General features: G+C 40.1%; 2 protein-coding genes across 6 annotated transcripts in view; one reads left to right on the forward strand and one right to left on the reverse strand.

Moving 5' to 3' along the window:
- Positions 1 to 2,826: 2,826 nt before the first annotated feature.
- On the reverse strand, positions 2,827 to 16,673 carry RIBC2 (RIB43A domain with coiled-coils 2). Of its 2 annotated transcripts, none has more exons than XM_042467507.1 (7): positions 16,291 to 16,673; positions 15,236 to 15,317; positions 11,908 to 12,252; positions 10,412 to 10,530; positions 8,636 to 8,863; positions 7,975 to 8,141; positions 2,827 to 3,167 (listed from the first exon to the last, which is right to left on the reverse strand). In XM_042467507.1, exons 1-7 carry the CDS (start codon positions 16,603 to 16,605, stop codon positions 3,005 to 3,007), a joined length of 1,419 nt encoding a protein of 472 aa, XP_042323441.1. In that variant the 5' UTR covers positions 16,606 to 16,673; the 3' UTR covers positions 2,827 to 3,004. The 2 variants fall into 2 exon arrangements, with proteins under 2 accessions (XP_042323441.1, XP_042323442.1); XM_042467508.1 differs by having other exon boundaries at positions 2,827 to 3,171; positions 16,291 to 16,620.
- Positions 16,625 to 27,055, forward strand: part of SMC1B (structural maintenance of chromosomes 1B) — a 55,767-nt gene continuing 45,336 nt past the window's right edge. For 2 of the 4 annotated variants that reach the window (XM_042467503.1, XM_042467506.1), the window contains exons 1-4: positions 16,875 to 16,993; positions 18,189 to 18,297; positions 21,163 to 21,351; positions 24,979 to 25,091. In XM_042467503.1, coding sequence (XP_042323437.1) covers positions 18,189 to 18,297; positions 21,163 to 21,351; positions 24,979 to 25,091 — 411 coding nt within the window. In that variant the 5' untranslated portion in view covers positions 16,875 to 16,993. Of the gene's footprint in view, positions 16,789 to 16,874; positions 16,994 to 18,188; positions 18,298 to 21,162; positions 21,352 to 24,978; positions 25,092 to 27,055 lie in introns of those variants that run through there. The other 2 variants (XM_042467504.1, XM_042467505.1) reach the window with 2 other exon arrangements.

Raw genomic sequence — 27,055 nt, forward strand, 5'->3', positions numbered from 1 at the left:
CCTTGGCCTTATAGCTTAAATAAGGATAAGGAGAAAATAATGTATTAAGATTTAACAGAGCTAGCCCCTCTAAGAAAAGCCACCAGTGAACACTCACCATTTTGGACTTCCCAAGATAATCTCATTTGGGAAGCAAGTTTCTTGAGTTTTCACTGGATGAGAAATGTCTGTGACATTTGTAAAAGCTGTCACGTTACAACAGGGTCTGCCAAGGTTAGACCTTAAATAATCACACTGAAGAAATATCCTGCCTTTGATGCTGTTTGCAATGTATAGAATGGGAGAGAACACTCTGGAGTTTATCAAACAGGAGGAATTTCTCTTAAATTCGAATGAAAAGAAAGTGGGGCCAATAAGCATTCACTTAAAGTCGCTAGTTTCGTGCAGTTACGTGAATACGCGTTGCATTCGAACTGGCTCCCCATTGCCCGAAAATAGCATGCCATTGCCCAAATTTGTGTGTGGCAGTCTATCACGCAATAACGTGAAACTACATGATTGCGTTCGGACTGACTTCCCATTGCCCAAATTTGTGTGTAGTGGGTTATCACACAATAATGTTAAACCCCATGATTGCGTTCAGATTGCCATCGGATTATACTTCCAATTCCCCTTGTCTGATAAACTCTCATGAATTTACAATATTCTGACTGAAATGGTGATTAAGCCAAAATTACTAAACTAAGAGTATTGTAATTTGGGCACATTAGGCTATGACACGATTCATGCCTGGTTACATTCTGTTCGGATTACTGTACTGCACTGTACATGGGGTTACCTTTGAAAAGTGTTCAGAAACTTCAGCTGACTCAGATACCTGCAGCCAGGCTCTTAACTGGAGCTGGCTACAGGGAGAATACAACTCCCTTGTTGCAACAGCTCCATTGGCTGTCAGTCTGTTTCCAGGCACAATTAAAAGTGCTGGTCTTGACCTATAAAACCCTTTATGGTTTGGGTCCAGGTTATTTGAAGGACCATATCTCTCTGTATGAGCCCACCAGAGTATTGAGATCATCTGGAGAGGCCCTTTTCTCTGTCCCACCACCCTCTCAGGCGCGTTTGGTGGGAACAAGAGAGAGGGCCTTCCCAGTGGTTGCTCCTAAGGAGGCCAGGATGGCGCCATTCCTACTATCCTTCTGATGCCAGGTAAAAACATTTTTGTGCAGTCAGTCTTTAAGCTGATAAAGGCTGGGTTTTTAATGCTGTGCTATATACATTTTAATGGTTTGTATTTTTAACATGTTATACTGCATTCTAATTTATAACTATTTTAACTTTAAAATGTTTAATTTGTTTTTAAATTATATTTATACATTTTAATATTATTGTACTCTTTTTAAATTGTATTGTTGTATACTTGTTGTTCACCACCCTGAGTCCTTATATTGGGAGAAAGGCAGGATATAAGATGGTAATAATAATAATAATAATAATAATAATAATAATAATAATAATTCATTAAAAAACAATGTTTGGTAAAGTGGAAGGCAGCAGAAAAAGAAGAAGACTGCACTACAGGTGGGCTGACTCCATCAGTGAAACCATGGCATTAGGTCTGCAAGAAGGGCAGTTGTTAACTAGAGCTTTGGAGATTTCTCATTCATATAGCTGCCATAATTGTTGTTGTTGTTGTTATTATTATTATTATTATGTGAAGTCACCTTGATGGCAAATAACAACAATGTAATGTCTATGAAAAATAATATGCCTAGATTGAAAATCTCTATATGAAGATGAACTTCCACGAGGAGTATGTAACCGCAGAAGTCGACTGTTTACTTAATACATATGTTAAAGAATTAAAAAGCCACGGTTATTCTTCTGCATAAAATTTTCCAAAAGCTTAAGATATTCTTAAACTGAATGCTGATGTTGACCTGCCTACAGGACAATACTGTTGTCTACAACTTTGGGTAACCAAATTGATGAATTTTAAAGAACTGTAGCTAGATATAGATTGGCAAATATAACACAAAAGTCTTCATCCCTCTAAAGAGGATGAGCATGGGGGTGGGGTGGGGATGGGGGGAGAACCACACCTGTTTAAATGGCTCATTGCTCCATTTATGCATGATAGAATTCCTCTGAAATCCAGAATATACAAGTGAGCATAACGGAATCAGTGAAGACAGGATAATTAACATTTGTAAGCATTTATCCATAGCTTAGAAAAATTGCTTTTTAGCTTCTAAAATTGAGCCAGAAAAGCCACTGGCCAAGCTGATGAGGGGATTCTGGTTAACTGTCCAGCAAAGCCATTCAAACTATGCATTAGCCCATACTGCCAGTAATAACACAGATCACACAATTCCTAATTTCTCATCGTAGAATTCATTCATTCAATTAATTTTTTTATATGATTCTAATGTATAAATGTCTGTAGACATTTAATAGTACTGTATTACCCAAACCTGTGGAGGGAGTACAGCAAATTCCCAAGAAAATAGAAGCTTTTCAAGTTTCCAAAATGAGAAAGGAAAACCCATGTTCTTGTTCAGATCAGTTATCCATATCAAGATGTCACTTGCTTCTCAATCCCATCCAATAATATGGAATAGAAGTGGAAAAACATACTATATAATGGTGTTGGTATATGGGATACATAATATTATATACTATAGTGGATCACTCAACCTAGGAATGCTGTTTGCTGCAGCAACCCTATTTTCCCTGTAATATGTATTTCTGACAGTATTTTTATTGTAAAAAGCCTTTGAGTTATCAAGAAACATTCTTATATGGATGCAATGAACAATACCATTTAACTTACTAAAATCAGAGAACTCCTTCAAAATGATAAAGCAAAGATTAACATTATGCAATAGGAACTATAAATAATACTTTATTGCCCAGTTTATTCCTTCTTTGTAAATTCAATTATACTTTGAATCTATAATTTCTACAGTTCCTCCTGATAATTACAGAAATAAAACTCTACAGTCTGGTTTTCATTACTTCTATATGTCAAAAAGATCAGTATTTCTTTATTAGATATTTGAAGACGTTAATAGAGGACAAACTTTCTAGATACAGTATATAGATACAGATATATAGAGAGATATATTTGAAAGTGAATATTTGCTCCAACATCACCGACTAGTGGTGTTAAACTGTGTGTAGTACTGGCCAGAAGGAAAATTTGTATATACTTCTTCATCAAGATATGTCTGCCTGAAAAGAAACATAATAAATTATTAAGTGTTGTCTTTTTAAGAGGATAAGGTGGCACCATAAATGTGTACTAAATCTATGCTGTTTCTTTCTCATTAATTTTTAATTCTTGGTAATTACAGAAACAAAAAGCACCAGGAATATCTTAGTACTCCTGGAGGATGCAGCTGAACTCATGTTGACAAGCCTCCTGTAATTAAATACTGCTAGTTTTGTTTCTAGAATAATACACAATTATGAAGTCTGCCATTTTAAAATATATTTCTTTTTAATGTATATTGTTATAAACAGTAACTCTAGCTTACAGAAATTTTTCAGAAAAATGTCACTATACTGGCAGACTAACACAACCTGAGATACATTCCTGTCCCAATATTATGGGAGACAAACTTTAAAGAGCATAGCAAGGCATGGTAGGATGGCAGTAGTAAGTGAAAGGGCATGATAAAAAAGAGTCAGATGATCAGAGGACACTCAGTATCCACTAACCTCATAGGTCTGTGTCAGGTGATCTTCAAAACATATGAATAAACAATAACACACTATTTAATGTTGCATTTTGAAAAACAGCATCTCACAATGGGAATATATCTGAGAATGTTTAATCTAGCAATAAGCTGCCCACACTGTTGCATGGCTGGTAAAGTTCTCCAGCTTCAGCAGAATGTAAATGTGCTGAATCTTCATTATTTGGGCAATCTCTATTTAGGGTCGAAACAGATGGCCCCAAAGGAGCAGCTTGCCGCTGCCCATTTGATTGCTGGGTTGTGGCAATCACATGCCATGCAGAAAGCCGCTCCTTTTTGTGGCGGGAAAAAGGTGTTTTGCCGCAGTGGTGGTGGTTTTTCTGAGTTTTGGTGGAGCGCAGTGTCTAAACACTGCGCCACCAAAATGCTGCTGCCGTGTGGTTGCTTGGGACAGCTGCACTACATGTTGCCAGTATCTTGGAAGCATGTATTGTGCGTACGGGAAGCTGGCTCTTTTTGCCGGTCTGTACCGGCTCTAAGTTTAAGTAAAAATGCAAGGAAGGCAGGTTGCTATTTCTGTTCCTCTCTGTCATTTATTTGCTAAAGAACAAGTTTTTGTGCTCTGTGCAGACTGTCCATATTGATTAGAATCCTTAAAAAAACAGGATTCAAAATTGTGTGGAGAGCCCCCACAAATAGACTTTACTCCAGACTGTCCCTTTTCACATGAGAAGGATAGAGGAGTGACCACATCCCACTTCTGCCACATGTTTGTTGTTAACTGCTGTCAAGTCAAATCCGACTTATGGTAACTATATGAATAAGTGACTTCCAAGACACCCTATCATCAACAGCCCTGCTTGGATCTTGCAGACTCTGCACTGTAGCTTGAGTCTATCCATCTGGAATGTGATCTTCCCCTTTTCCTGCTGCCTTTCACCTTGCCAAGCATTGTCTTTTCTAGTGAGTCCTGTCTTCCCATAATATGTCCAAAGTATGACGGTCTCAGTTTAGTCATCTTGGATTCTAGTGTGTTCAAGTCTTATTTGCTCCAGGACCCATTTTTTGTCTTTCTTTGTCTTTTTAGCAGTTTATGGTATCCATAGAACTCTTTTATGAGTTGACATAAGAGTTTTTCTTTCTACCAGTTTTGTTAACTGGCCTTGGAGGGAGAGAAGGCAGGCACAACTCCACTATGCCTAGCCCCAGATGAAAGGCCCTCCCTCCATTCTAACTGCCACTGCCCTGGCCTTGAAAGGACAGCAGAACTGGCAGCAACTGCTGGATTTGATCCCCTTCCCAGTGACATTCCCTTCTTTTTTTATGTCATGTCTTTTTAGATTGTAAACCTGAGTGCAGGGAACTGTCAAATTAGTAATCTGTGGCTGAAGAGCAGGGTATAAATACCCTAGATAAATAAAATGCATAGAAATTGGAAATATAATGGCATGGACAATCCTAACTTTAGTATTTTATTATATATCTTGACCTATAAAACCCTTTATGATTTGGGTACAGGAATTCAGGATTTTGTCTAAATCCTTCATAGTTGCCCTTCCAAGCCAAGCCTTCAGGGTCTTGGCTGCAGTTTCCATTCTGATTAATGAATGACCCAAGATACAAAAAATCATGAGCTACTTCCACTGCTTAAAAGTTGTATAAATCATTTGTAATCATTAATTCCTGGTGCCCTCTTTCTTGAGGACTGGAATATACATTGAGCATTTCCAGTTTGTGGGCCACTGTTTTGTTTCTATTTGTTGACAGATTTTAGTTAGAACTAGCATAGATTCTATCTCTGTTGACTGAAGCAGCTCTGTCAGCATGCCATCTGTTCTTAGAGACTTCATTGTCCCAAGTACCCTGAGTTCAGCTTCCACTTCACTTTCTAAAACTGCAAGTTTGCCATTGTATGGTTCTTCTGCAAATTAATTCGACAGTGGAATGCACTCCCTCGGAGGGTGATAGAGTCTCCTTCCTTGGAGGTCTTTAAACAGAGGCTGGATGGCCATCTGTCAGGGATGCTTTGATTTGGATTTCCTGCATGGCAGGGGGTTGGACTGGATGGCCCTAGTGGTCTCTTCCAACTCTACGATTCTATGATTCTATGCACAGAACAAATCTTGAACTGCAAAAATTCTCATCAGCCCAAGATTCTTTGACCATTTATGAATATTTTCAAATATGCTTTCCATCTCTACTCCTTATTTGTGCCTGCCCAAGGATTGTGGTCTCTTGGAGGGACTCTCTTCCTTGGTCCATCACTGGAGGCAACACATTGTGGGAAAGGGCCTTCTCTGCTATGTTGTTCTGGTTATGGAATATTCTTAGAGGTCTGAATGGCTTTTTAACTAAAGTTTTTGGGGCCTTGTTGCTTTCTGCTCAAATCTGCCTATGTGCATACTTTTAAATTTTCTAAACTGCTTTAACTGGCTTTAAATTATTTTATTGTAAATTGTCTTCTTCAGTATGCTTTTCATATGTTTAAATTATTTCTATTCTTTTACACTGTTTAAAATTGATTTTATTTTATATTACACTGAGATGCTTCAATATAGGGCAGATTATAAATACTGTATTTTCTGGCGTATAAGACTACTTTTTAACCCAGGAAAATCTTCTCAAAAGTCGGGGGTCGTCTTATACACCGGGTGTCATCTTATAGGGCAGGCGCTGAAACTTCTGAGGCAGACTGGAAAATCTGTGGTTGCCACATATGGGGGGGGAGCTCAAAAACGGCTGTGGCTGCATCTCCGTCGTATGTGGCAACCATATGAAAGCAGAAAGGGCAGTGCTGTACAAGTACAGTAGAAGAAAATCCACTCACCAAGATTCGTGGAAAGAAGTGACTTAACGTGGTCCTGATGACAAGGTGAGGGGGCGACTCACCAAGAAAGGTGTAAGTGAAGGGCGGAGCAAGCAGCAGGCATCCGGGACGCCCGGGGTATGGAAAAAAGAGCTCAGATAGTCTTGGAGACAGGGAGGGCTGGGCAGGCGGGGAGAACTGACCAATCCAAGCAGGCTTTGTATACATGTTTTCCTGCTAAGTACCTGCATGCCATAAGCATTTGAATTAAAATTACCATATTGAAATCAAATCTGATGTTTTTTTATTTTTATTTGGTGTGAGTTGGAAGAGGGGTAGTCTTATATGGCGAGTATATCCCAAACTCTTTATTTTAACGGGAAAAGTTGGGGGTCATCTTATAGGCCCAGTTGTCTTATCCGCTGGAAAATATAGTATTTTTAAAAAGGCAAAAAGACTTATCTAAAACTGATTTAGCTTTCTGCCTTTTTGGCTGCATCTGCACTGCAGAAATAATCCACTTTAATTGCCCAGTGCTATAGAATTCTGAGAATTGTATGTTTGAGATATTTAGACTTCTCTGCCAGAGAGCTCCGGTGCCACAACAAACTACCGTTCCCAAAATTTCATAGCACTGACCATGGCACTTAAAGCGATGTTAAACTGGATTATTTCTGCAGTACAGATGAAGCCTTTGTCACAGAATAATCAATTGCGGTTGAGTTAATTCCCTATGAGAATACATATATAACTGGATAAATCCAAACAAATTATTATTCAAATGATCTATTTCTAGATCCTTTATATGTATGTATCTCAGAATATGTACAAGCCTCTACACATATTTGGAGAGGACAGATGTCAACATTTCAGATTAAAACAGAACATAAACATTTTCTGGCTCCTTGTTAGAGTTAGGAAAACCCATATCAGGTTTTTGATTTAGGGACAGGGGCTTAAGGTCAGGCCTACAGAGATCAGTGATTTAATATGGAGAGACTGGAGGCTGAAGCCTAAACAACAGCAAATAAAAGCAAAAGAACAGATTCCAAATTTTTGTAATAAGTCTAATCTATTTATTTATTTATTTATCCTACAACACCATATTTTTTTTAAAATCCCGCAAGTAACCTCAAGAAAGCTAATAAACATTATTAAAAAAAAAACTCAAAACAAATTGCACAACAAAACCATTAAAATTATATTTGCTTGTCATCTCTAGGTGCTGATGTGGCAAACCCGCTTCCTTTGTGAGTTTGAAGAACAGTTTGAGCAGACATACTATATGATAACACTGGGCCCAAACAGGCCAAAATAAAGCTGCTTCGGGTCACTTTGGAAGTATGCTGTTTAAATGATGCATGCGTCCTAAGAGGCCAGAAGTCACACCAAAGCCACACTCCAGTCCTTTGGCGCAGCTTCTGGACTCTTAAGATCCGTGTATCATTTAAACAGCATACCTCCAAAGTGACCAGAAGCAGCTTTATTTTGGCCTGTCTGTTTGGGCCCAGCGTTCCTGACACACCTTACCTTGCTTTCTGCTCCTGGGAAAGCTGTGCATTAGCATTATCTAATTCCCTTCGAAGAGCTCGATTCTGACGCTGCTGCTGACGTTCACAAAGTATTTCTGCCCTAGCTGTCTGAATACGCTTTCTGTCCCATTCTGCATTTCTCTGACGTTCCTCTTCGTCCAGCCTCTGTGTTAAAGAGGAAATATGTCTTATTTCTCAGTGGCGAGCAACTAAATACAATCTTGGTTGAAAGTGAAAACATGTGACCTAATAGCTATAAATGTATTTATAGAACAAGCCAGGGCATTTCTAAGGCATCTGTAGAACCAGAGTGGTATGAGTGGGAACTAAAATCAAAAACATACTGCAGAAACAATCACGTTTGAGACCACTTTAACTGCCCAGCCTCAATGCTAGAGAATTCTGGGAACTGTAGTTTTGTGAGACATTTAGCCTTCTCTCTCAGAGAGCTCCGGTGCCACAATAAGCTACAATTCCCAGGATTCCCTAGCATTGAGCAGTTAAAGCTGTCTCAAACTGGATTATTTCTGTAGTGCGTTTTGGATCTAAGATGACCTGGAAAAGGAGGGATCTGGAACAAATTTATGCAATTCAATCTTTTTTCAATGCCACTGGAAAACAAAAGACTTTGCTGTTTCTCAGTGAAAGTAAATGAATACCAGTTTCTCCAGAACTTGTTGCATCTGAATATCATGTATTTCTTTCAGTTGATCTTGATTCATCCCCTTCCATCGGTCAGGAATCACTCGATGTGCACCAAAAGAGCTGACAGCTTGCTGTGGGTTTTCAGACAACAGGTCCCCTTTAAGCAGGTTTGAAATCTCAGCTACATTAGCTTCTTTTTCATGCTGTTTCTCCAGAAGTCTTTTTTCTTTAGATTCAGCAGCCTTAAAAATGATGACAGAGATGAAAGCAAAATGAAGAGAAACAGCAGGCCCTCATTAGCTATTCCAAAACAAGATTTATCTTATTTTCCTAAGTCATGCCCTTCACCAGCCTAGGAATTTGAGAATGCTCAGAAACAAATGTCTCCTTGTTTTCATTCAATACAAAATGAAAGGGTCAAATTTGTAAAAAACCTCTCAGATTTTGACTCTGACATACTGCTAGAATAACAAGATTTCCCAGAGGACCTGAGTGTGCAAGGTGGATTGTATGGAAGGAGGCGTTCCTGCAAGTAGCTTACAGTTGTAAACTGCTTAGACACTGTTAGTTCAGTATGAAACAGTATATGAATGAAGCTGTATGTTTTTTGTTTTGTTTGTTCCTGCAAGTAAACTGGACCCAAGCCATGAAGGGCTTTAAAGGTTATTAGCAGCACCTTCTACTGTGCCCGGAAGTACAAATTGTTATTACCTTTAAAGCCCTATGTACACTCGGCCCTCCTTATCCACGGATTTTTTTATCCATGGTTTCAAGCATCCATGGCTTGAAAATATTCCAAAAAGTATAAATTCTAAATAGCAAACCTTGATTTTCCATTTTATATAAGGGACACCATTTTACTATGCCATTGTATTTAATGGGACCTGAGCATCCATGGATTTTGTTATCCACGGGGGGTCTGACATGTTAGCATATGTTCATCAGAGGAGAGTGAACAAGCTGGTAAAAGGTCTGGAAACCAAACCCCACAAGGAAAAGCTTAAGGAGCTAGGTATGTTTAGCCTGAAGAAGAGAAGAGAGGTGACATAATACCCATCTCTAAGTATTGAAGGGATCTCATGCAGAAGATATAAGCTTGTTTTCTAATGTTCCAGAAATGATAACATGAACCACTGAATTCAAATTACAACAGAAGAGATTCAACCTTAACATAAGAGCTTCCTGGCAGTAAGAAGTGTTTGACACTGGTATGGACTACCTCAGAAAGTGGTGGATTCTCCTTTAAACCTCTCTCAGGACTGCTTTAGCTATACATTACTCCATGGCATTGGACTAGTTAGCCCTTGGGATCCCTTCCAACTATATGATTCTATGAATAACAAGACAAACACTGTTCATAATCATTTGGCCAATTAATAAGATTGTTATACCTTGAAAAGTCATATAAGCAAGCTAATATGTTATATCTCTGAAAACTTCTTATACTAAATATGCATTACAAACTAAAAAAAAAGATTTCTTGAGTATTACTAAAATCTCAAAAAGGTTAGAAATTTAATAGAGTGCATACACATGGCTCATCAAAGTGCTAGAGGTAACTAATACATTCAGTACCGATACATGTATATACATGGGAATATAATAAGAGGCTAGAGAGTATAAAAATATCAACAAAGTGGTGATAAATAAATTTCTTAAGATAATGGAATTCACAGCAAATACACTATTATTATAGTTTCTTTCAGTGTACTCTAGACTGTTCTCTAGTACGCTTGGACAATTATAATTCATAGTATTTTTGTTTCCCTCAATAACTAGCATTCATTTACCAGAGCTTTGTTGAATTCATTTGTAGCAACACAAATGGCTCGTCTTGTTTCTTCTTCTATTCTTTGGAGGTTCATAACTTTTTGATCATGTTCAATTCTGTGTTTGTCATCGAGATCATCTAAACAGTGAAACAGAATTGCATATATATATAGTTATTGCACTGTCAGTCAGGGCTGGAGAAACTGCAACACTTACCTAATTTTTGAAGCCCTAAACCACAGAGACATAAGATAGTAATAAACTGTAGTACAGGTTGAGTCCAAAATGCTTGGTACCAGAGGCGTTTTGGATTTTTCCAAATTTTAGAATATCTGCATACACATAATTTATTTTTATTTATTAAATTTATATCACATCTTTCTTCCAAATGGGATTCTAGGGAGCTTACCACACTTTAAAAAGTTACAACTGAAACGCTAATGTACAAAAGTGAAAAAGGAATTAAATATTACTATTATTCAAAATATTTCAAAAACCAGTTAAAAGATGAACATGTTTAAGATGTGGTTTTAATAAAAATGAAATAAAATAAAAAGCTTAGAAAACAGCACACTAAAGTTCTATAAAATTCACAATTCAAAAGCCTGCCTAAATAAAAATGTTTTTACCTGCTGATGGACAAAGACCAGGGAGGGGACCAACTGAATCTTCTATGGAAGGAAGTTCCATGGTCTGGGAGCAACCATAGAGCCATGGCCGTGAAGGTGGTGAGACTGGGAGAATGTTCTCTGCAGATCTTAAAGCTCATGCTAATTTATATAAGGAGATACATAGCCTTTCAGATATCCTGGACCCAAGCTACTTGGGGCGTTAAAGGACAAAACCAGCACTTTGAACAGACTGGTAGACAGTGCAGCTGTTTTAATGGGAGTCACGTGATCCCCGCAGCCAGCCCCAGTCAATAGCTTGGCTGCAGCATTTTGGACCTGCTGAAGTTTCCAAGGCAGCTCCACGTAGAGCTTGTTATAGTAATCCAAACAAGATGTAATCAAGGCATGTGTTACCCTATCCAGATCTAGCTTCTCAAGGAACAGGTACAACTGGTGCAATAGCTTTAGCTGTGCAAATGCACTCCTGGCCAGTACTGAAACCTGGGCATCCAGACTCAGAGCTGAGTCCAGGTGAATGCCTAAGCAGCATGCCTGAGATTTCAAGGGGAGGGTAAACCCATCCAGCACACGTTAGATTTTTCTTCCCTGATCGACCTTCCAATTGCAACTTTGTCTTGCCTGGATTAAGTTTCAATTTGTTCAACCTCATCTAGTCCATTACTAACAATACACACTGGTTTGGGACAGAAACAGCCATTAGATGGAAAGGAGAAATAAGAATTAAACTCCAAAACTCCAGATGACCTTTCCCAGCAGAAGGGTTCTGATTCTGTATGTTTATGTCTGTCATCATCTGGAAAGACACTTAATATCAGATAAATGTTTGCCCAGCTACTAAATACATAATTTTCAGACAAATGCTTAATTCCAGGTTCATTTCTTACCAGCATGTTTTTTATCTGCTAGTGCATTTTGCCAGTCTTTGTGCTGTTCCAAAAGCCATTCTCTTGTTTGTTCTTGCTGAAATTTCCACCTATTCTGACTATTTAAGTCTTCTCCCATAAACTTCTGCAAGCCAGATATGGTACATCGAGGGTCGCTGTCAGCAAGACGAGCAGGAGTATCTTTCTTTAAGCCTTGTGGGTCAGACAAGTCAAATTCACGCCGTGTTTCTTGACGCTGATAATTTTGGCGAAATTCATTAAGAGCTTTGTTTAGGACTTGAGTGTCTTTTTTCTGTCGTTCATCTAGCATGCAGAGGATCTTGTCATTCTGTTTCATTTCTGAAGCTAGATTTTTTTTTTAAAAAAAATGTATGAGTAATTCAACTTCCACAACAAAATAATTTCAAAAAACTTAAATTGTGACTTACCAATAAAAGTTACAGACTTAAGAGTGCATGCAAAGGAAACTTGTACTACCTTTCAGACTGAGAGAAAGAAACAAATTGGCAGTAAAAGCTTTTGTAAACTTAGGTTTATTGCATCTGGGGAAGCAGACTTAAGGGCTTGTTCACACAAGGTGAAAGAAACAGCCCATCCTGTTTTGGAACTCACTTGTGCAGATGATGCACGTGGCTGAAACAGAAGGAAATTGGTTTCAAGCTGTGCTCCAGGACTTAACACAAGAGCAAAATAAATCCTAGATTGCTTTGGTTTAAGCCAGAAAGTGCTAACTAAGCATGCAGCATGCAGACTGTGTGGAGATGGGGGAAGAGCTCCCACTAGCATCATTGATGGCCATCATTTTTTGTTGTGCATGAGTGGTCAGCTGCAACACTGACCCATTGCACACCTCATGAGGCAAAATGATGATAATCACATCATACTGCCAACAATAAAATAGAATAAAAACATTAACAGACTGGCTGGTCTAATAGCCTTGGGGGATATTTTTATTTATTTATGGTATTTATAGATAGAGGGAGAAAGGTGAGTATGTACAGAGGGGGAAAGTTATGGTTGGAGATGCGCATGCTGTGCCAGTGTATCACTGAGTGCACTGATGTGCCATGTGGGCAGTTGATGAATCATGTGGTTGAGCAGACCATTATACGGGCTATCCAATGGGCTGCCAGCTGTGTAGGGCGAGGTGACTGACTGCTCCTAGCAGAGCATCCACACATTTATGTGCATGCATTTGCAGCAGAAGAGGGGGGAAATAATGGTGTGTTGTGGCTTACTGCAGATCCCTCCACACAGATGGAGGGGGGCAATGTGGATTGTGCATCAATTCTCAGTCCATTGTGGAAGAGCCTCAGAAACTGTAGTGAGTGAGCAGAACTTTCTTTATGGTTGTCTGAATGGTTGCTTACTTCTTAAAACTTAAAACAGAGGAAAAACAGTTACCCTTTAACTGAAATAGCTTCTATTGTTGTATTGCCACTGAGGTGTTAACATCTATACCAGGGGTAGGCAACCTGCGGCCCGTGGGCCGGATGGGGCCCGGCGAGGCCTTGGGACCGGCCCCAGCCCGGTCCTGCCGCCGATTGCCGCTGGGGCCTTTGGGGGGCAATTGTCTATTAAAGCCTCAGAAACATGCATTTATATTAACATTTTTAAAAAAAAATCAGCAAATTTTTTCGCGTGTCCGCCATTTTTTATTTAAAAAGTGCCCTCCATTTGAAAATTTTGTCCTACATTTGTCCCGGTTTATTTATGTATTTAATTTTTTAAAAAATTATTTAATTATTTATTTTTTGGCTTCGGCCCCCCAGTTGTCTGAGGGACAGCAACCCGGCCCCCGGCTCAAAAGGGTTGCCTACCCCTGATCTATACGCTTGCATAGGTACCACAGTGCTCAGCAGTGCTACAAATCTGTAGCACATTTGTGCCATTTCCATTTTTATAATTACTGTACTTCCCAAGTAACTTTAGAAACCATTTTGTAAGGACTGCTAAAATTTTCCAATTAGATATTACAGAGTTATAGTTCCCACAATTATCAATTAAAAGATAATGAAATATAGTCTTTTAATTCCTTAGGGAGAAGAAATCACAATTAAACCAATTTATGTTGATTATGTAAACATGCATTTAGTTCTATTGTGAGTCCAACTAGCTGAAAACTATTTGTCCGGATATGAACTGGATTATTTCTGTTTTATTTTACGTATTTATTTTAAAATGTATGTATTCCAGTGAGGGTTTCCTTCTCCTGCCTGAACTGGATGGGAACCCTTGGGACCACCTTTTATCTAAAGAACTTGCTGCTACCATCTAATTATTGACTTCTCCCACATTAGCAACGCATCGGGACGTTGCTGTGGGATCCCACTAGCATTTCCTTTGCCAACCACAGGGAAGAACTGGGCCTGTTATAGACTGCTAAAATAAAATTGCTTTGGGTCTCTTTGGAGGTATGCTGTTTAAATGATGCGTGCATCCTAAGAATCCAAAAGCTGCACCAAAGCTGCCCTCCAGTGTTTAGGAATGGAGTGTGGCTTTGGCGCAACCTCCGGACTCTTCGGACCCATGCATCATTTAAATAGCATACCTCCAAAGAGACCCAAAGCAGCTTTATTTTGGCAGTCTGGAACAGGCCTTAGCTTGGCCCAGTGCAAGAGAAAAGAAGTGCATGAGAGGCAGAGTACTTTTTGAAAGAAAAAGGCTTTATTCTAAGTAAGGAAATCCTAAAGCAAAAGGATATCTCTCTGCATGAAAAATCTTGTTCTTCAGGCACAGATAGAAGTTGCAAGTTAGAGAATCAATTAATTCAGCCACACCAAGAAAGGAATCAAAATATCCTAATGCCACTGACTGGTACATTCTCCTAATCTTACTCACAGATCAGATAGGATTTGCAGTCCTTGATGCTTCCAGATAGCTGGGAGCCTGGACTCGTTTTCCAGCTCCCCCCAGCCTTCCCAATCCAGAGATCTTGGTCAGAAGCTCCTCATGGTCTGGTTAGAGACAGCCAGAGACAAAGGCAGACTTTCCCAGTCCCAGAGGTTTTTAAAAGCCTTAAATACACATTTTAATAATGGGCTTGAAGGCTTTTAAAAACCTCTGTTCAGAACCATCTTGAAGGTTTGTTTCTGCCTAACTGGACAGCTGCTGTGCCATCACCTGTAATGCTGAACCCCATTAATATGTAGCTGCATCACTTCCCACATTTAACCCGTTATTATCGGGGCAGGAAGTTCTGGTAAATGAAGACACTCTTATCGACCACAATGCCATCTCCACAGAAACAAATCCCTCAACAAATGGTGACAAAGTCAAAAGGTATCAATAGTTTCCAGGTGAATATTAAATATACTTCCTCATATACCAATCGCTTCGTCGCGGGCCTTCTGAGTGGCTTCTTGGATCTTTCTGTCTTTGATTTGGGTATCCAAAGCTTCCTTGTCGATCTGCAACAAACAGAAACAAAACCAAGTCATGAATCGGATGTTGAAGTCTAATTTTTAAAAGCAATTACTGAAACCACAGAGGGCTAAATGTACTGTAATCTCTCTTTGTGACAAAGCTGTGATTCAGATGTGCTTTCAAGTCGTCTGTCAATTTACCACTTACGGCAGCCCCATTAATTTCACAGGGTTTTCTCTTATCTCTTATCTATATCTCATGCAGAGAACACACTTTCGGAAGATGACATCTGCCCTTTAAAGACAGCTGCAAAGCAAGTTTAAACCAAAGACATTAATGTTTAAAGACACTCTCTCTAGACGCTGGGGCTTGTTTCTTCCTCCACATCACCCTGGCTTCCCTCTCCTGCGTCTATACTGCAGGAATAGTGCTTTTATTTTAACAATGCAGCTTTAATTGCTGTGGCTCAGTGCTATGGAACTCTGGGAAATGTAGTTTCCTGAGCTATTTAGCCTTTTAAACCATGACTTTTAAAAAAAACAACTATAAATGAACTCTTGTATTTTTATTATTGTTACATTTATTGACTAAAGTGTGAGTGTATTTCAATTTTACTTATTTATTTATTCGTTTAAGGGATTTAAGCCTTTCTCCTCAAACAGGATTCACTGTTTAATTAACTATTTAAAATTAATTGTAGCCTGTTGCATCCCTCCTGGAGCCCTGAGGAAACTAAGACACATTTCCTTATGTGTTTGTTAATTATTTAGCAGGTAAAGACGTTTAGTTTATTGTTTTCGGTCTACAAATCCCAAGGCTTCCTCGAACTGAGCCTTGAAACAGAATGCATTGGCTCTACACTGCAGGGATAATCCAGTTTGAGAGGGCTTTAACCGCCTTGGCTCAGTGCTATGGAATCCTGGGAAGTGTAGTTTTGTGAGAGGTGTTCAGCCTTCCTTCTCTGTCAGAGAGAGAGAGAGAGCTTTGGGGCCTCGTCCAGAGCGGCGTCTCCCTTACTCCGATGGTGCGGGCCCTGGCGTCGAAGAGCCGGCTTTGCCTCCGCAGCTCCTCATGGCGCCTCCGCTGGAGCCGGCTCGCCTCCGCCAAGTCTTGCCGGTTATGGTCCAGCTTATACATGGCTGAGGAGGCGCCAAATGGCAGCCGGAGCTCCTCTCCGCTCCGCGACGGAGACAACAATACTGAGTTGCTAAGAGACGCTAGCCACGCCCCTTCCAACGAACTGCCCCGCCCACGTTCCAAAACTCTCGCAGACTCTCGCGAGGCTTTAATGATCACACGAAGCGCGCGAAGCCGCTCTCTTTCTCTGTCCATCCGGCCGCCATTTTGTTCCCGACGCTTCGACGTTTCTAGATATAGACCATAGAGACGAGGCTGTAGAGCGGCCCACCGAGTCACGCTTCTCCTGGCAACTTTTGCCCAAAGGGAGGGAGTTTGCCCTTTGGTGTCAAAACGGTGTCAAAACGGGTTATTTCTGCAGTGTGCATACACTTCCAGGTTGGCTCTCTCTCTCTCTCTCACACTACAGAGCCACCAAAGAGTCCCACTTTCAAAATGGCCGCCTTTGCGGATTCCATGTTGCCGCCTTTTCCCTTCGCGTCGAGATCTCGCGAGATTTGTTATTTTCCTCAGGTCCTGCTGCACGCGACCGGCGGAGTGGGCGGGGCTTGAGTGGGTTGCAGCTTGCTTGAGATAGAAGAAGGTGAGGAGAATGGCGTCTCCTCGCTGGAGCCCTTGAAGGGAAAAGACAGGGTCACTTTTGGACCTCTTTGTCTTTAAAGTGGTGCCACTGAAAGCTGGGTTTTGTCATAATTTAGCTTGAAATATATATATATATATATATATATATATACACACACACACATACACAGTTACTATAGCTCTACTATACAGTTACTATAGCTTTACTATACAGTTACTATAGCTTTACTATACAGTTACTATAGCTTTACTAAGTAATTACTATGTTCAATAGTGATGAGTTTTGTGTAGGTTTGGATAATAATCAATGGCCAGGGGAATAAAACACCAAATCCAGGTGGCCCTATATACATACATACATACATATATATGAAGTAATGTACATAAGAGGTTAAAGAACCACGTATTAGTAGTATGATGTATAAGGAATCATTATTAGATGAAGAATGTGTTGTGTTTAGTAATATTTTTTATTTTATGCCTTTGTTAAAACCAATAAAGAATATTTAAAGAAAAGAAAATAATAATTACTTGAATGCTATTTATTTGGTGCCTATTTTATTATCCAGTTTCATTTTAAGATTATTATTTCTTTTACTTGACTAAAAATACAAAGAGTCCTCATGTTCACAGGCCTTATTCTCCTGTCTGCAAAGCAATTTGAGGGCCATTAAATGTATTTTGTATTTTAACCTGCTGTTGATGGTGAGAAAAGGAAAGGATCTATCGCGATGAGAAACAGAGAGCAAAAATGAGAAAATAAAAAAATGGGGGCAAATATATGCCTTTTAAAAAGGGCACTAAAAATTAGTTTATTCCAAAAACTTGTCTGTTCCAGCTTTGCTACATATTAAGATCCATCATCTGTAGTGTATTTTATTGTGGCTTTAACGTTTGTAATTCTTTTATGGTTTGTAGCTGATGTTTTAATTGTTTTTATTACAGTAAGTTTTTAGAATTTTTATTTGCAAGCCGCCATTGATCCCATCAGGAGAAAGATGGTGTAGGAACTGAATAAACAAATTACAGACTTTGATTATTAGTTACAACTTACTAGCTTTTACTTGGTCAATATTTCAATTATTAGGTTCTGCTTAATGGTGAGAAGGGAGCTCTGCGTTCTGTGTCCCAAAGCCCTCCCTTTTCTCTCCTCCTCCCACTTTCCTATTAATGACGGCACTGTCCTTCCTCTGCAGATGGGATACTTGAAGCTTTTGGTTGTGGAGAATTTCAAATCGTGGCGAGGGAAGCAACGCATTGGGCCATTCAAGAAATTCACTTGCGTCATTGGTCCCAATGGTTCAGGTAACACACATGAACACAGTAATAATAATAATTATTATTATTATTATCCCGCAATCGGGGCACCTTACAACATTAAAGGTACAGGTACATGACCCCCAAGCCCACTGCCCCTTAAAATACTATTAAACCATTTATCATTTAAAACATACTTAAAACTATAACAATAATAACAAATAAACAGTGACTATAGGCAACTCGGAGGCCAACGAGTAAAGCTTTCTTTTGGTGGCTGGGCATCTATTCAGGAAAGGCCTGCCAAAAGAGATCTGTCTTAACAGCTTTCTTAAAGTGGTTTAAGGTGGTAATATGGCAGCTCTCATCCAGCAGGCCATTCCATAATCTGGGAGCGATAGCCGAAAAGGTCCTCTGGGCTGTTGCAGACAGCCTAGCTTTTAAAGGTTGCAGCAAATTCCTCCCAGAAGACCTGAGTCTGGATTGTATGGAAGGAGGCAGTCCCAGAGATAGATTGGACACAAGCCATTTAGGGCTTTAAACACTCGAAGAGAGTAGGCCTTCCATGGTGGTGCTTCTTTCCTTTTCTCTAAAGACAGTTGCTAGCATTTTTCATCCTCGTGGATATTCAATATTTTATACTTAAAACAAGATCCTATCAGCTACTCTATACATGATTCAGAGTAGTCATTTGTTACTGTCTGCTGTTCAGGTGCAAAAGGCAACTAGCAAACCCCTTACACTGTATGTAGTGTCACCTATCTGAAATGATATATAAGCATTGCTTCTCAAAGCAATCAAAATTAAATTGTGAAAAATTTCACATATTAGGGGCCCACTTGTTGTTTTGGGGAGAGCAACCCCATCTTGGATGGATATCTGTGGTTTATCCACTAAGGGCTTTGCTGGCAGGAGGGCGATGTCTTCACTCAGAGGGTCTGTTATGTCTGTAGAGAGTTTGGAGGATGTAAATCTACCAGTGGCATTCTTGCAAAATGCTTTTTGAGAAAATGTTGGAGGTGGCTTTAGATTCAGCACCTTTCTGCTCCACCAATAGTAGGCCTTCGATACACCTGGAAGTGAAGTAGCTAATTTAATTACCTATGTATTGGATTATCTTATAGTTGTAAACCACTTAGACACTGCTTAGTTCAGTATGAAGCGGTATACAAATGAAGCTGCTGCTGTTGCTAATATTCTGCCTTTCCCCCAGCAACAGTTGCAGTGCTTCGTTGTTTGCTTTTCAGACAGGTGTATCCCACTTTCATCTTTTGAGTTGGGACTTTCCCCTATTTCCAGGGACTTTTCCACTGCTACATTGGGCCAACACACAACTGTTGTTGTACACTGCACCCGTGTCATACGCGGCTTTCAGCATACGCTGAAATCCGCGCAGGGAGAAAGGGTGGCACGTCCCATAGGGAACAATGGGGCATGCCCCCATGGCGCACGCACACTACCAAATGCATGAGCCCCATTCATTTAAATGAGGCTCGAACATAGGCAGAATTCACTTTACGCAAGAGAGTCTGGAACGGATCCCCCGTGTAAAGAAAGGGCACACTGTATTTCCTCTGATTTACTACGTAGCTTAGTATTTTCTTTAAATATATCCTATATTTTGTATAAAATTTTATTAAGATATGTTTTTATTTAAAATGTTACCTCACTTTTTTGTCCTTTAATCTCAACAATTTTCTTTAATGTAAATTAAACAACTGCCCTATGAACGCCCTTGTTTTTTTTAAAAAGGCAGAGCATTACCTGTCCTCATGACGTAACGGAAAGCCATTCATGAGTCTTGCTCTGGCATGTGTTTGTATATCAAATAAAAATGAAAGAGGATGTGATCTTTTATTCCAAAAATGTTATCTTTGTTTTATGCATAATTAGTTTGGGTTGAAGCTAATACAGTTAATGGAAGATATTTTAATTGACTCAAAACCATATAAATGATCAGCACAGATACAGTTGGCTCTTCTATACATGGATTTTTTATACACGAATTCAAACATCCATGGTTTGAAAATGTTAAAAAAAAGTATAAAGTTCAAATATCAAACTTTGATTTTCCATTTGTATAAGGGACACCATTTTGCTATGTCATTATGTTTAATGGGACTTGAGCATACATGGATTTTGTTATACATGGGGGATCTTGGAACCAAACCCCAGTGTATAACAAGGGTCCACTGTAATAGGATTCGACAGTTTACAAGGGATGATGTCTGAGCAGTGTTAGAAACAGTGGGTGAGTTCTATCTTCCCTTTATCCTAGCATGGTGTTCAAGGCTACTTAAAACCAGTAGTTAGGGTTAACTATAGTTCATTAAAATTCTAATGTTACAGCAAACTGAGATTTATCTGAAATGGAAGTGAACATTTCTAGCCTTCCCTTTGAGTCCACTTTGGAAGAGAATGAGAAGCATGAAAGCCTTGGGAAAGACTAATCTTACTTTTTATCATGCTAAACTATGTTTTAATAGTTTAGTCTAGAAATGATCAAAACAGTTCCAATGGATAAGGATATCTAAATTTAGGACAGGGATGGGGAAAGTATTGCCATTTTTTGTAGCTGCAAAGTCCCCTAGACCCAACAGTTTTAAATTTTTTCTGGAAAGCGCCAAACCACCTGCCAATTTGGCAGTTAACCTTTCCTTTTACAGAAGTTCCCAGCACCACAGGAATCATGAAAAAAATGGCTGAAATGGCCCAAAAAGTATAGACAGAAGTGACATCATGCACCATGGAAGGCACAAGGGGCCGAGAGCTGGCTCCTGCCCTTGTCTACTCCAGATGTAAATTATTTAATTAAAGGACTTTAAGGGCCAGATGTGAAAGAAAATCTCAGTCCCTGTAATTATCTAATCCATATTTGAAAAAAAGTAACATTACTATTTTGTATTATTTTAGGGAAATCAAATGTAATGGATGCCCTTAGTTTTGTAATGGGTGAGAAGATATCTAATTTAAGAGTGAAACACATTCAAGAGCTGATCTATGGGGCACATGTTGGAAAACCTGTTTCATCGACTGGAAGTGTAAGAATGGTGTATAGCGAGGCGAATGGGGAAGAGAAAACATTTTCAAGAACTATTCGAGGTGAGGTTTTTTTCTAAGTATGAAATAGGTAGCATATATGAAAATGTAAATAATTGAGTACATAATGCTTTTAATGCTGATTTATGCAGTTACATAAAATAAACTTACTTCTGTTGCATAAATTACTGGGTCAAGGGCAAATAGTGGATTTAACCACAGGAAGCAAATTTTTCATAGAGATTAAGACTTTGCAAAATGTGATCTCATAGTTTCAATTTTCATCTTACAGGTTGAGTAGGTCTTACCTGGAATTCTGAAATCCAAAGTATGCCAAAATCCAAAACCTTCTGAGCTACAATACAAATAGTGCAATATGTACCTGTACTTTATTTGCAAAGCTAAAAGAGCTAGGACCTGTGAAATGGCAAGAATCCATACCTCCTGCCAATTCACAAATCCTCAATCTTTCTCCAGCTTCTTTATCTCTGATTTTATATATATGCAAATACAAATATTCTAACATCCACAAAAATCTCATATAGAAAACATATCCGTTCCCAGGCATTTCAGATAAGGGATACTCTACCTGTATTTTGTTTTCACCTAATTTTGTTAGAAGTGATACACCATTATTTAAATAGGTTAGATTTCCCCCCATATATGTGTACACAGTCAGTGTGGTGTACTGGCTTAAGCATTGCATAATGACTTTGGAGACCAGGGTTCAAATCCCCACTTAAACATGAAAACCAACTGTGTGACCTTGGACAAGTTACAGCCTGTCAGCCATGGAGGGTAGCTATGGCAAATTTCCTCTGAAAAAACCCTACCAATAAAACCCTGAGATAGATTCATCTTTAGGTCTCCATAAGTCAGAAACAACTAGGAGACACACAAAAAACAAATGACAACTGAAATTGAATGTATAGAGTTAGTGAGATACTTTGATATACATAAGAGGAACATGTAATTTTTGAAGACAAGGTATATACTTATCAAATGGTGAAGACACTCCCTAGAGACTCTTCTCTTGCTCTCTTTGAAGTATTCATCACTGCCTCTGAGGTGATGGGAAACACTCAAGAATTCAGACCTCCAGTTTGACACCCCTTAGAGTACTGTAGAGTTTTTGCTTCATATTAGGGTTACTTTGGGCCTGAACAGACAGCCCAAAATAAAGCTGCTTTGGGTCACTTTGGAGGTATGCTCTTTAAATGATGTAAGAGGCCGGAAATTGCGCCAAAGTCATGCTCCAGTCCTAAGGACTAGAACACAGCTTTGGCGCAGCTTCTGGCCTCTTAAGATGTGTGCATCATTTAAACAGCATACTTCCAATGTGACCCAAAGCAGCTTTATTTTGGCCTGTCTGTTCGGGCCATTAATTTCTCTGTCCAAATAAAAGTTTGATCAAGTCCATGGTGCCACCTGTGTGAAGCTTGACAGTTCTGTTCTGCACTACTGCTATTAAACTTTCAGAATTTTCTTCCATTTTAAATGCCATGGAATGTGATTTTAAACAGCAAAGTATGTACACAGACAGAAGATGCACAGAGGTGCTGTAGATGTGCTTACTATGCATGCAAATTTCATTCAAACCATACTGTGCAGCTCATTCATTTAAGTGCCCCTGGCTACGAAGTATTCTTCTGTTTAGTGTGAAGTGGAGCACACAGATCGTCTCATACTCTGTGAGGTTCCTCTAACTAAGGTCCAAAACACACTGCAGAAATAATCCAATTTGAGACCGCTTTAACTGCCCTGGCTCAGTGCTAGGGAATCCTGGGAATTGTAGTTTATTGTGGCCCCAGAGCTCTGACAGAGAAGGCTAAATGTCTCACAAAATTTCCAGAATTCCCTAGCATTGAGCCAGGACAGTTAAAGCCAGGGGTAGGCAACCTTTTTGAGCCGGGGGCCAGGTTGGTGTCCCTCAGGCGACTGGGGGTCCGAAGCCGGGGGTGGAGCTTCAACCCTCCGGGACGGGGCCACGTGCGGGGGGTGGAGCTTCCACCCTCCAGGGCAGAGCTGCGTGCTGGGGGTGGAGCTTCCACCCTTCGGGGCGGGGCCGCATGCCGGGGGCAGAGCTTCCACCCTCCGGGGGCCAGGCCTCCCCACCTTTGCTGGCCCCTGACAGGGCCCCAGGCCCCGTCAGAGACCAGCAAAAAAGCTGGTGGGGGCCGCCAGCGCTGGAGGGCCCCCTGGAGGGCCCCAGCGATGGCACCGGGCATCCCAGAGGCCCCCTGCCGCTGTCGGAGCCCTCCTGGAGGACCCCAACAATGGCAAAGGGCCCCCAGAGGCCCCCTGCCGTCCCTCGGAGCCCTCCTGGAGGGCCCCAGGGATGGCAAAGGGCCCCCTGAGGTCCCCCCCCCCCCCCGGGGCCCCACTGGGGGGCCCCAGGGAGGGAAGGAGCCCCCCAGAGGCCCCCTGCCGCCCTCGGAGCACTCCTGGAGGGCCCCAGGGACGGCAGCGGGCCTCCTAAAGTCCCCCGAGGTCACGCGAGATTTTGCCGCCATTTTGGGCAAAAAAATGGCGGCACCCAGAGGCCGCTATGGGCGCTGCCATTTTTTCGCCCAAAATGGTGGCGCCCAGAGCGGCTAAAAGCCGTGACGGGTGGCTGCTGCGGCGGCGGCCGCAACAGCAGCCAGGGGCCAGGTGGCAGGCCTCCGCGGGCCGGAGGTTGCCGACCCCTGGTTAAAGTAGTCTCAAATTGGATTATTTCTGCAGTGTGTTTTGGATCTAAGTCTAGGATGAGAATCTTGCAGCCTTTCAGATATGGATGGACCACAAGTCTCAACATTGGCTGTGCTAGTTAGGGCAGCTGGGAGTTGCATTTCAGCAACATCTGGATTGTCACATTTTAAATAAATACAAATGCTGCATACTGTATTTTCTTTGCATGGATACCCAGTAATTGGATTCTTTTCATCTGCCCTTATAAGTTTTTATTTCTACCTCCTCTCCCCCCAATTTTGCCATGACATAGTCTGAAATTTAGGAGACCCTCACACTAGTTGCTAATGTCAAGTCCTGAGCCTGAGAGACGTGTTGTATCTGGGCAAGTGACTTGAATTGTTTTGTAAGCTCTTCTGTTTGGAAGAAAAGCCTAACCCTTTGCTATCTGCCTCACTCCCCGTAGTTTAGAACAGTGGTTCCCAAACTTTGGTCCTTCAAATTATTTGGACTTCATTTCACAGATGACCCAACCAGCTTGGCCAACACTAAGGAATTATGGGAGCTGAAGTCCAAAAAATCTGCAGGACCAAAGTCTGGGAACCATTGTTTTAGAAGAATGATTTACATTACATCCAATTTTGTTTTTTTGTTGGGGGGAATAGTTTATACTATGTGTATAGAAGCATCTAGCAGCTATACTTATTGCTGTAGATCACATCAGGACATAATGTGTGTAAAAGACAGATGTTTTAAGCTGTCAACTTATAAAAACATATGGAGAAAATTGTGTTCAATGCCAAGTCTTAGAATCATAGAGTTGGAAGAGACCGCGAGGGCCATCCAGTCCAACCCCTGCCATGCAGGAATTCTCAATCAAAAAAGATGGCCATCCGGTCTCTGTTTAAAAAGACTTCCAAGGTGGGAGACTCCACCACCCTCCAATTGCATGTAAGAGTTGAACACTATTATCTATCAAAATGCATGAACGGTGTATTCTGTTCATTCTTTCAAAATTAGGCAATGGATCAGAATTTCGTATCAATGACTCTGTGGTCAGCCGATCTGTGTATACAAAAGAACTTGGAGAAATTGGCATAATTACTAGAGCAAGGAATTGCCTGGTTTTTCAGGTAAATATATGTATTATTAAAAAATTATAGATAAGAAAGTCAGAGCATACTTTGCCAAAGGTCTCATTAGAGGGTGCTGGTATCACTAAGCAGTGTCACTGCAGAGAATTAGGGGTAGGTTGGCAAAATGGTCTAGAATTATTATTTTTTAGAACAGAACCCGGCTATGAGTTTATGTTGCACTGCCTGCTGGTTTATCACGTATCCTCTTATATTCAAATAATGAAGATGTAATCATGTGAGATGTGACTTACATGAAATGTGACGCAGCTAAGGGCCTAGAGCACAGCTATGTGTTTCTGTTCACCATCTCTATTCCAGAAGTCCTGGATAATGTACATCTCTTAAAATAAAAGCTTGTTCTTGTGCAGCGTATCCTATGAATCCTGGAAGAAATACAGCTGAGCTCACATGTAGCATTATGTATACATATACTGTATACTGTACATGCATCAGTTTGAATGGATCCAGTTCCGCATGGGTTGCCTAGACCCAGTCCTGTACCTTACCAGAGGCTTACTGTCATTTAAACTAATGTGGCATCTCTCAACCAACTGGTGCCACATTGCTGGTTGATTGCCTCTTTCATAATTCCTGTGCACCCTAAGGGATGTGTGTGACATCACTACTCTCCAAACGCCTGCCTTTTGGCAGAAATGGGCTGTGGTGTTTGCTTGTATCCCTTTGAAATGTTGAAGAGATGGTGTGAGTGGGGTAAGGCTTAGTGGAGAGAGAGAGGAGAGGCCACACATTTTTTAAAAAACTTACATTTAGAAATCTAAAAAAAATTAGAAATAAAGTTTTACTGCTTTTAAAATTTATATTAAAACATGACATCTTACCAAATGTACATATAAATACATTTAGGCTGTGCATAAGATATTGTAATTTAAAGATATAATTTTAATTTTGCTAGTTGTTTATGTCACAGCTCTTGCCATTACATTCAGAGATGTATGGTAATTACGATTTATGAGTAACATTAGTATGAAAAACATACTAAGGATTCTGTATGATGTGATACAGGTGGACGTCAGTTGGGAGGGTGACGCCATGGTTACCTCACTGGATGATGCCAACCCTAGTGATACTAGATGTCTGACATAGTTACACCTTTGCTTCTTGGTGGTTCAGTGTACCCAAACTTTGTTTCATACACAAAATTATTTTAAAAATAGTATGTATAAAATTTCCTTCTGGCTATGTTTCTAATGTGTATATGAAACATAAATGAATTCTGTGTTTGGTCCCATCTCTAAGATACCTCATTAAGTATATGAAAATATTCCAGAATCTGAAAAAATCCAAAATTCTTCTGGTCCCAAGTATTTCAAACAAGGGAAACTCAACTTGTAGAACAGTGAACTTGATATGGAAATGAGGAATCTTTTTCTAACTCCAAAACCATGTGTCAGCTACACTCTCTCCCTCCAAACCTAAAGGCCTTTCCAAGTTGTTAATACACAGAACTGCCACAGTTGAGTTGTCCCATGATGTATTTTTAATCTGTTTAACGTCATACTATGAATTTCTTCAGTGGCCTTGAAATTATTCCATAATTTTTTTCTCTGATTCAATATTGGGATGGCATGACTAGCATGATTTGTCACATGGGGATTTACCCAGCCGTGGTTAATTGCCATCCTAGAATGATTATTCATGGTAAGTACAACTTCTTATTTCCACTGTATAATTCAAAGGATCATAACAATAAAGTGTAATAATTAGTAGTAGTGTGACTATTCCAAACATGTTTCTTCAGAATTCCTTCTAGTACTGATTCTCTACATGATAGAGTGTTAACAGGTGTAAGGCATTTAGTAATGCTAAAATGTTTACTCGTTCCTAGAGCTAGCCTTGATACCTAACTTCAAAAATAGTAGTAAATTTTTGTTTAAAGGCCTGTTTAGACTTTAGGTAATTGACATTGCATCATCTTATGGCTTGTGTTAACTTTGGAATGG

This window comes from Sceloporus undulatus, chromosome 5, assembly GCF_019175285.1.
Source record: "Sceloporus undulatus isolate JIND9_A2432 ecotype Alabama chromosome 5, SceUnd_v1.1, whole genome shotgun sequence".
In the NCBI taxonomy this organism is placed as follows: Eukaryota; Metazoa; Chordata; class Lepidosauria; order Squamata; family Phrynosomatidae; genus Sceloporus; species Sceloporus undulatus.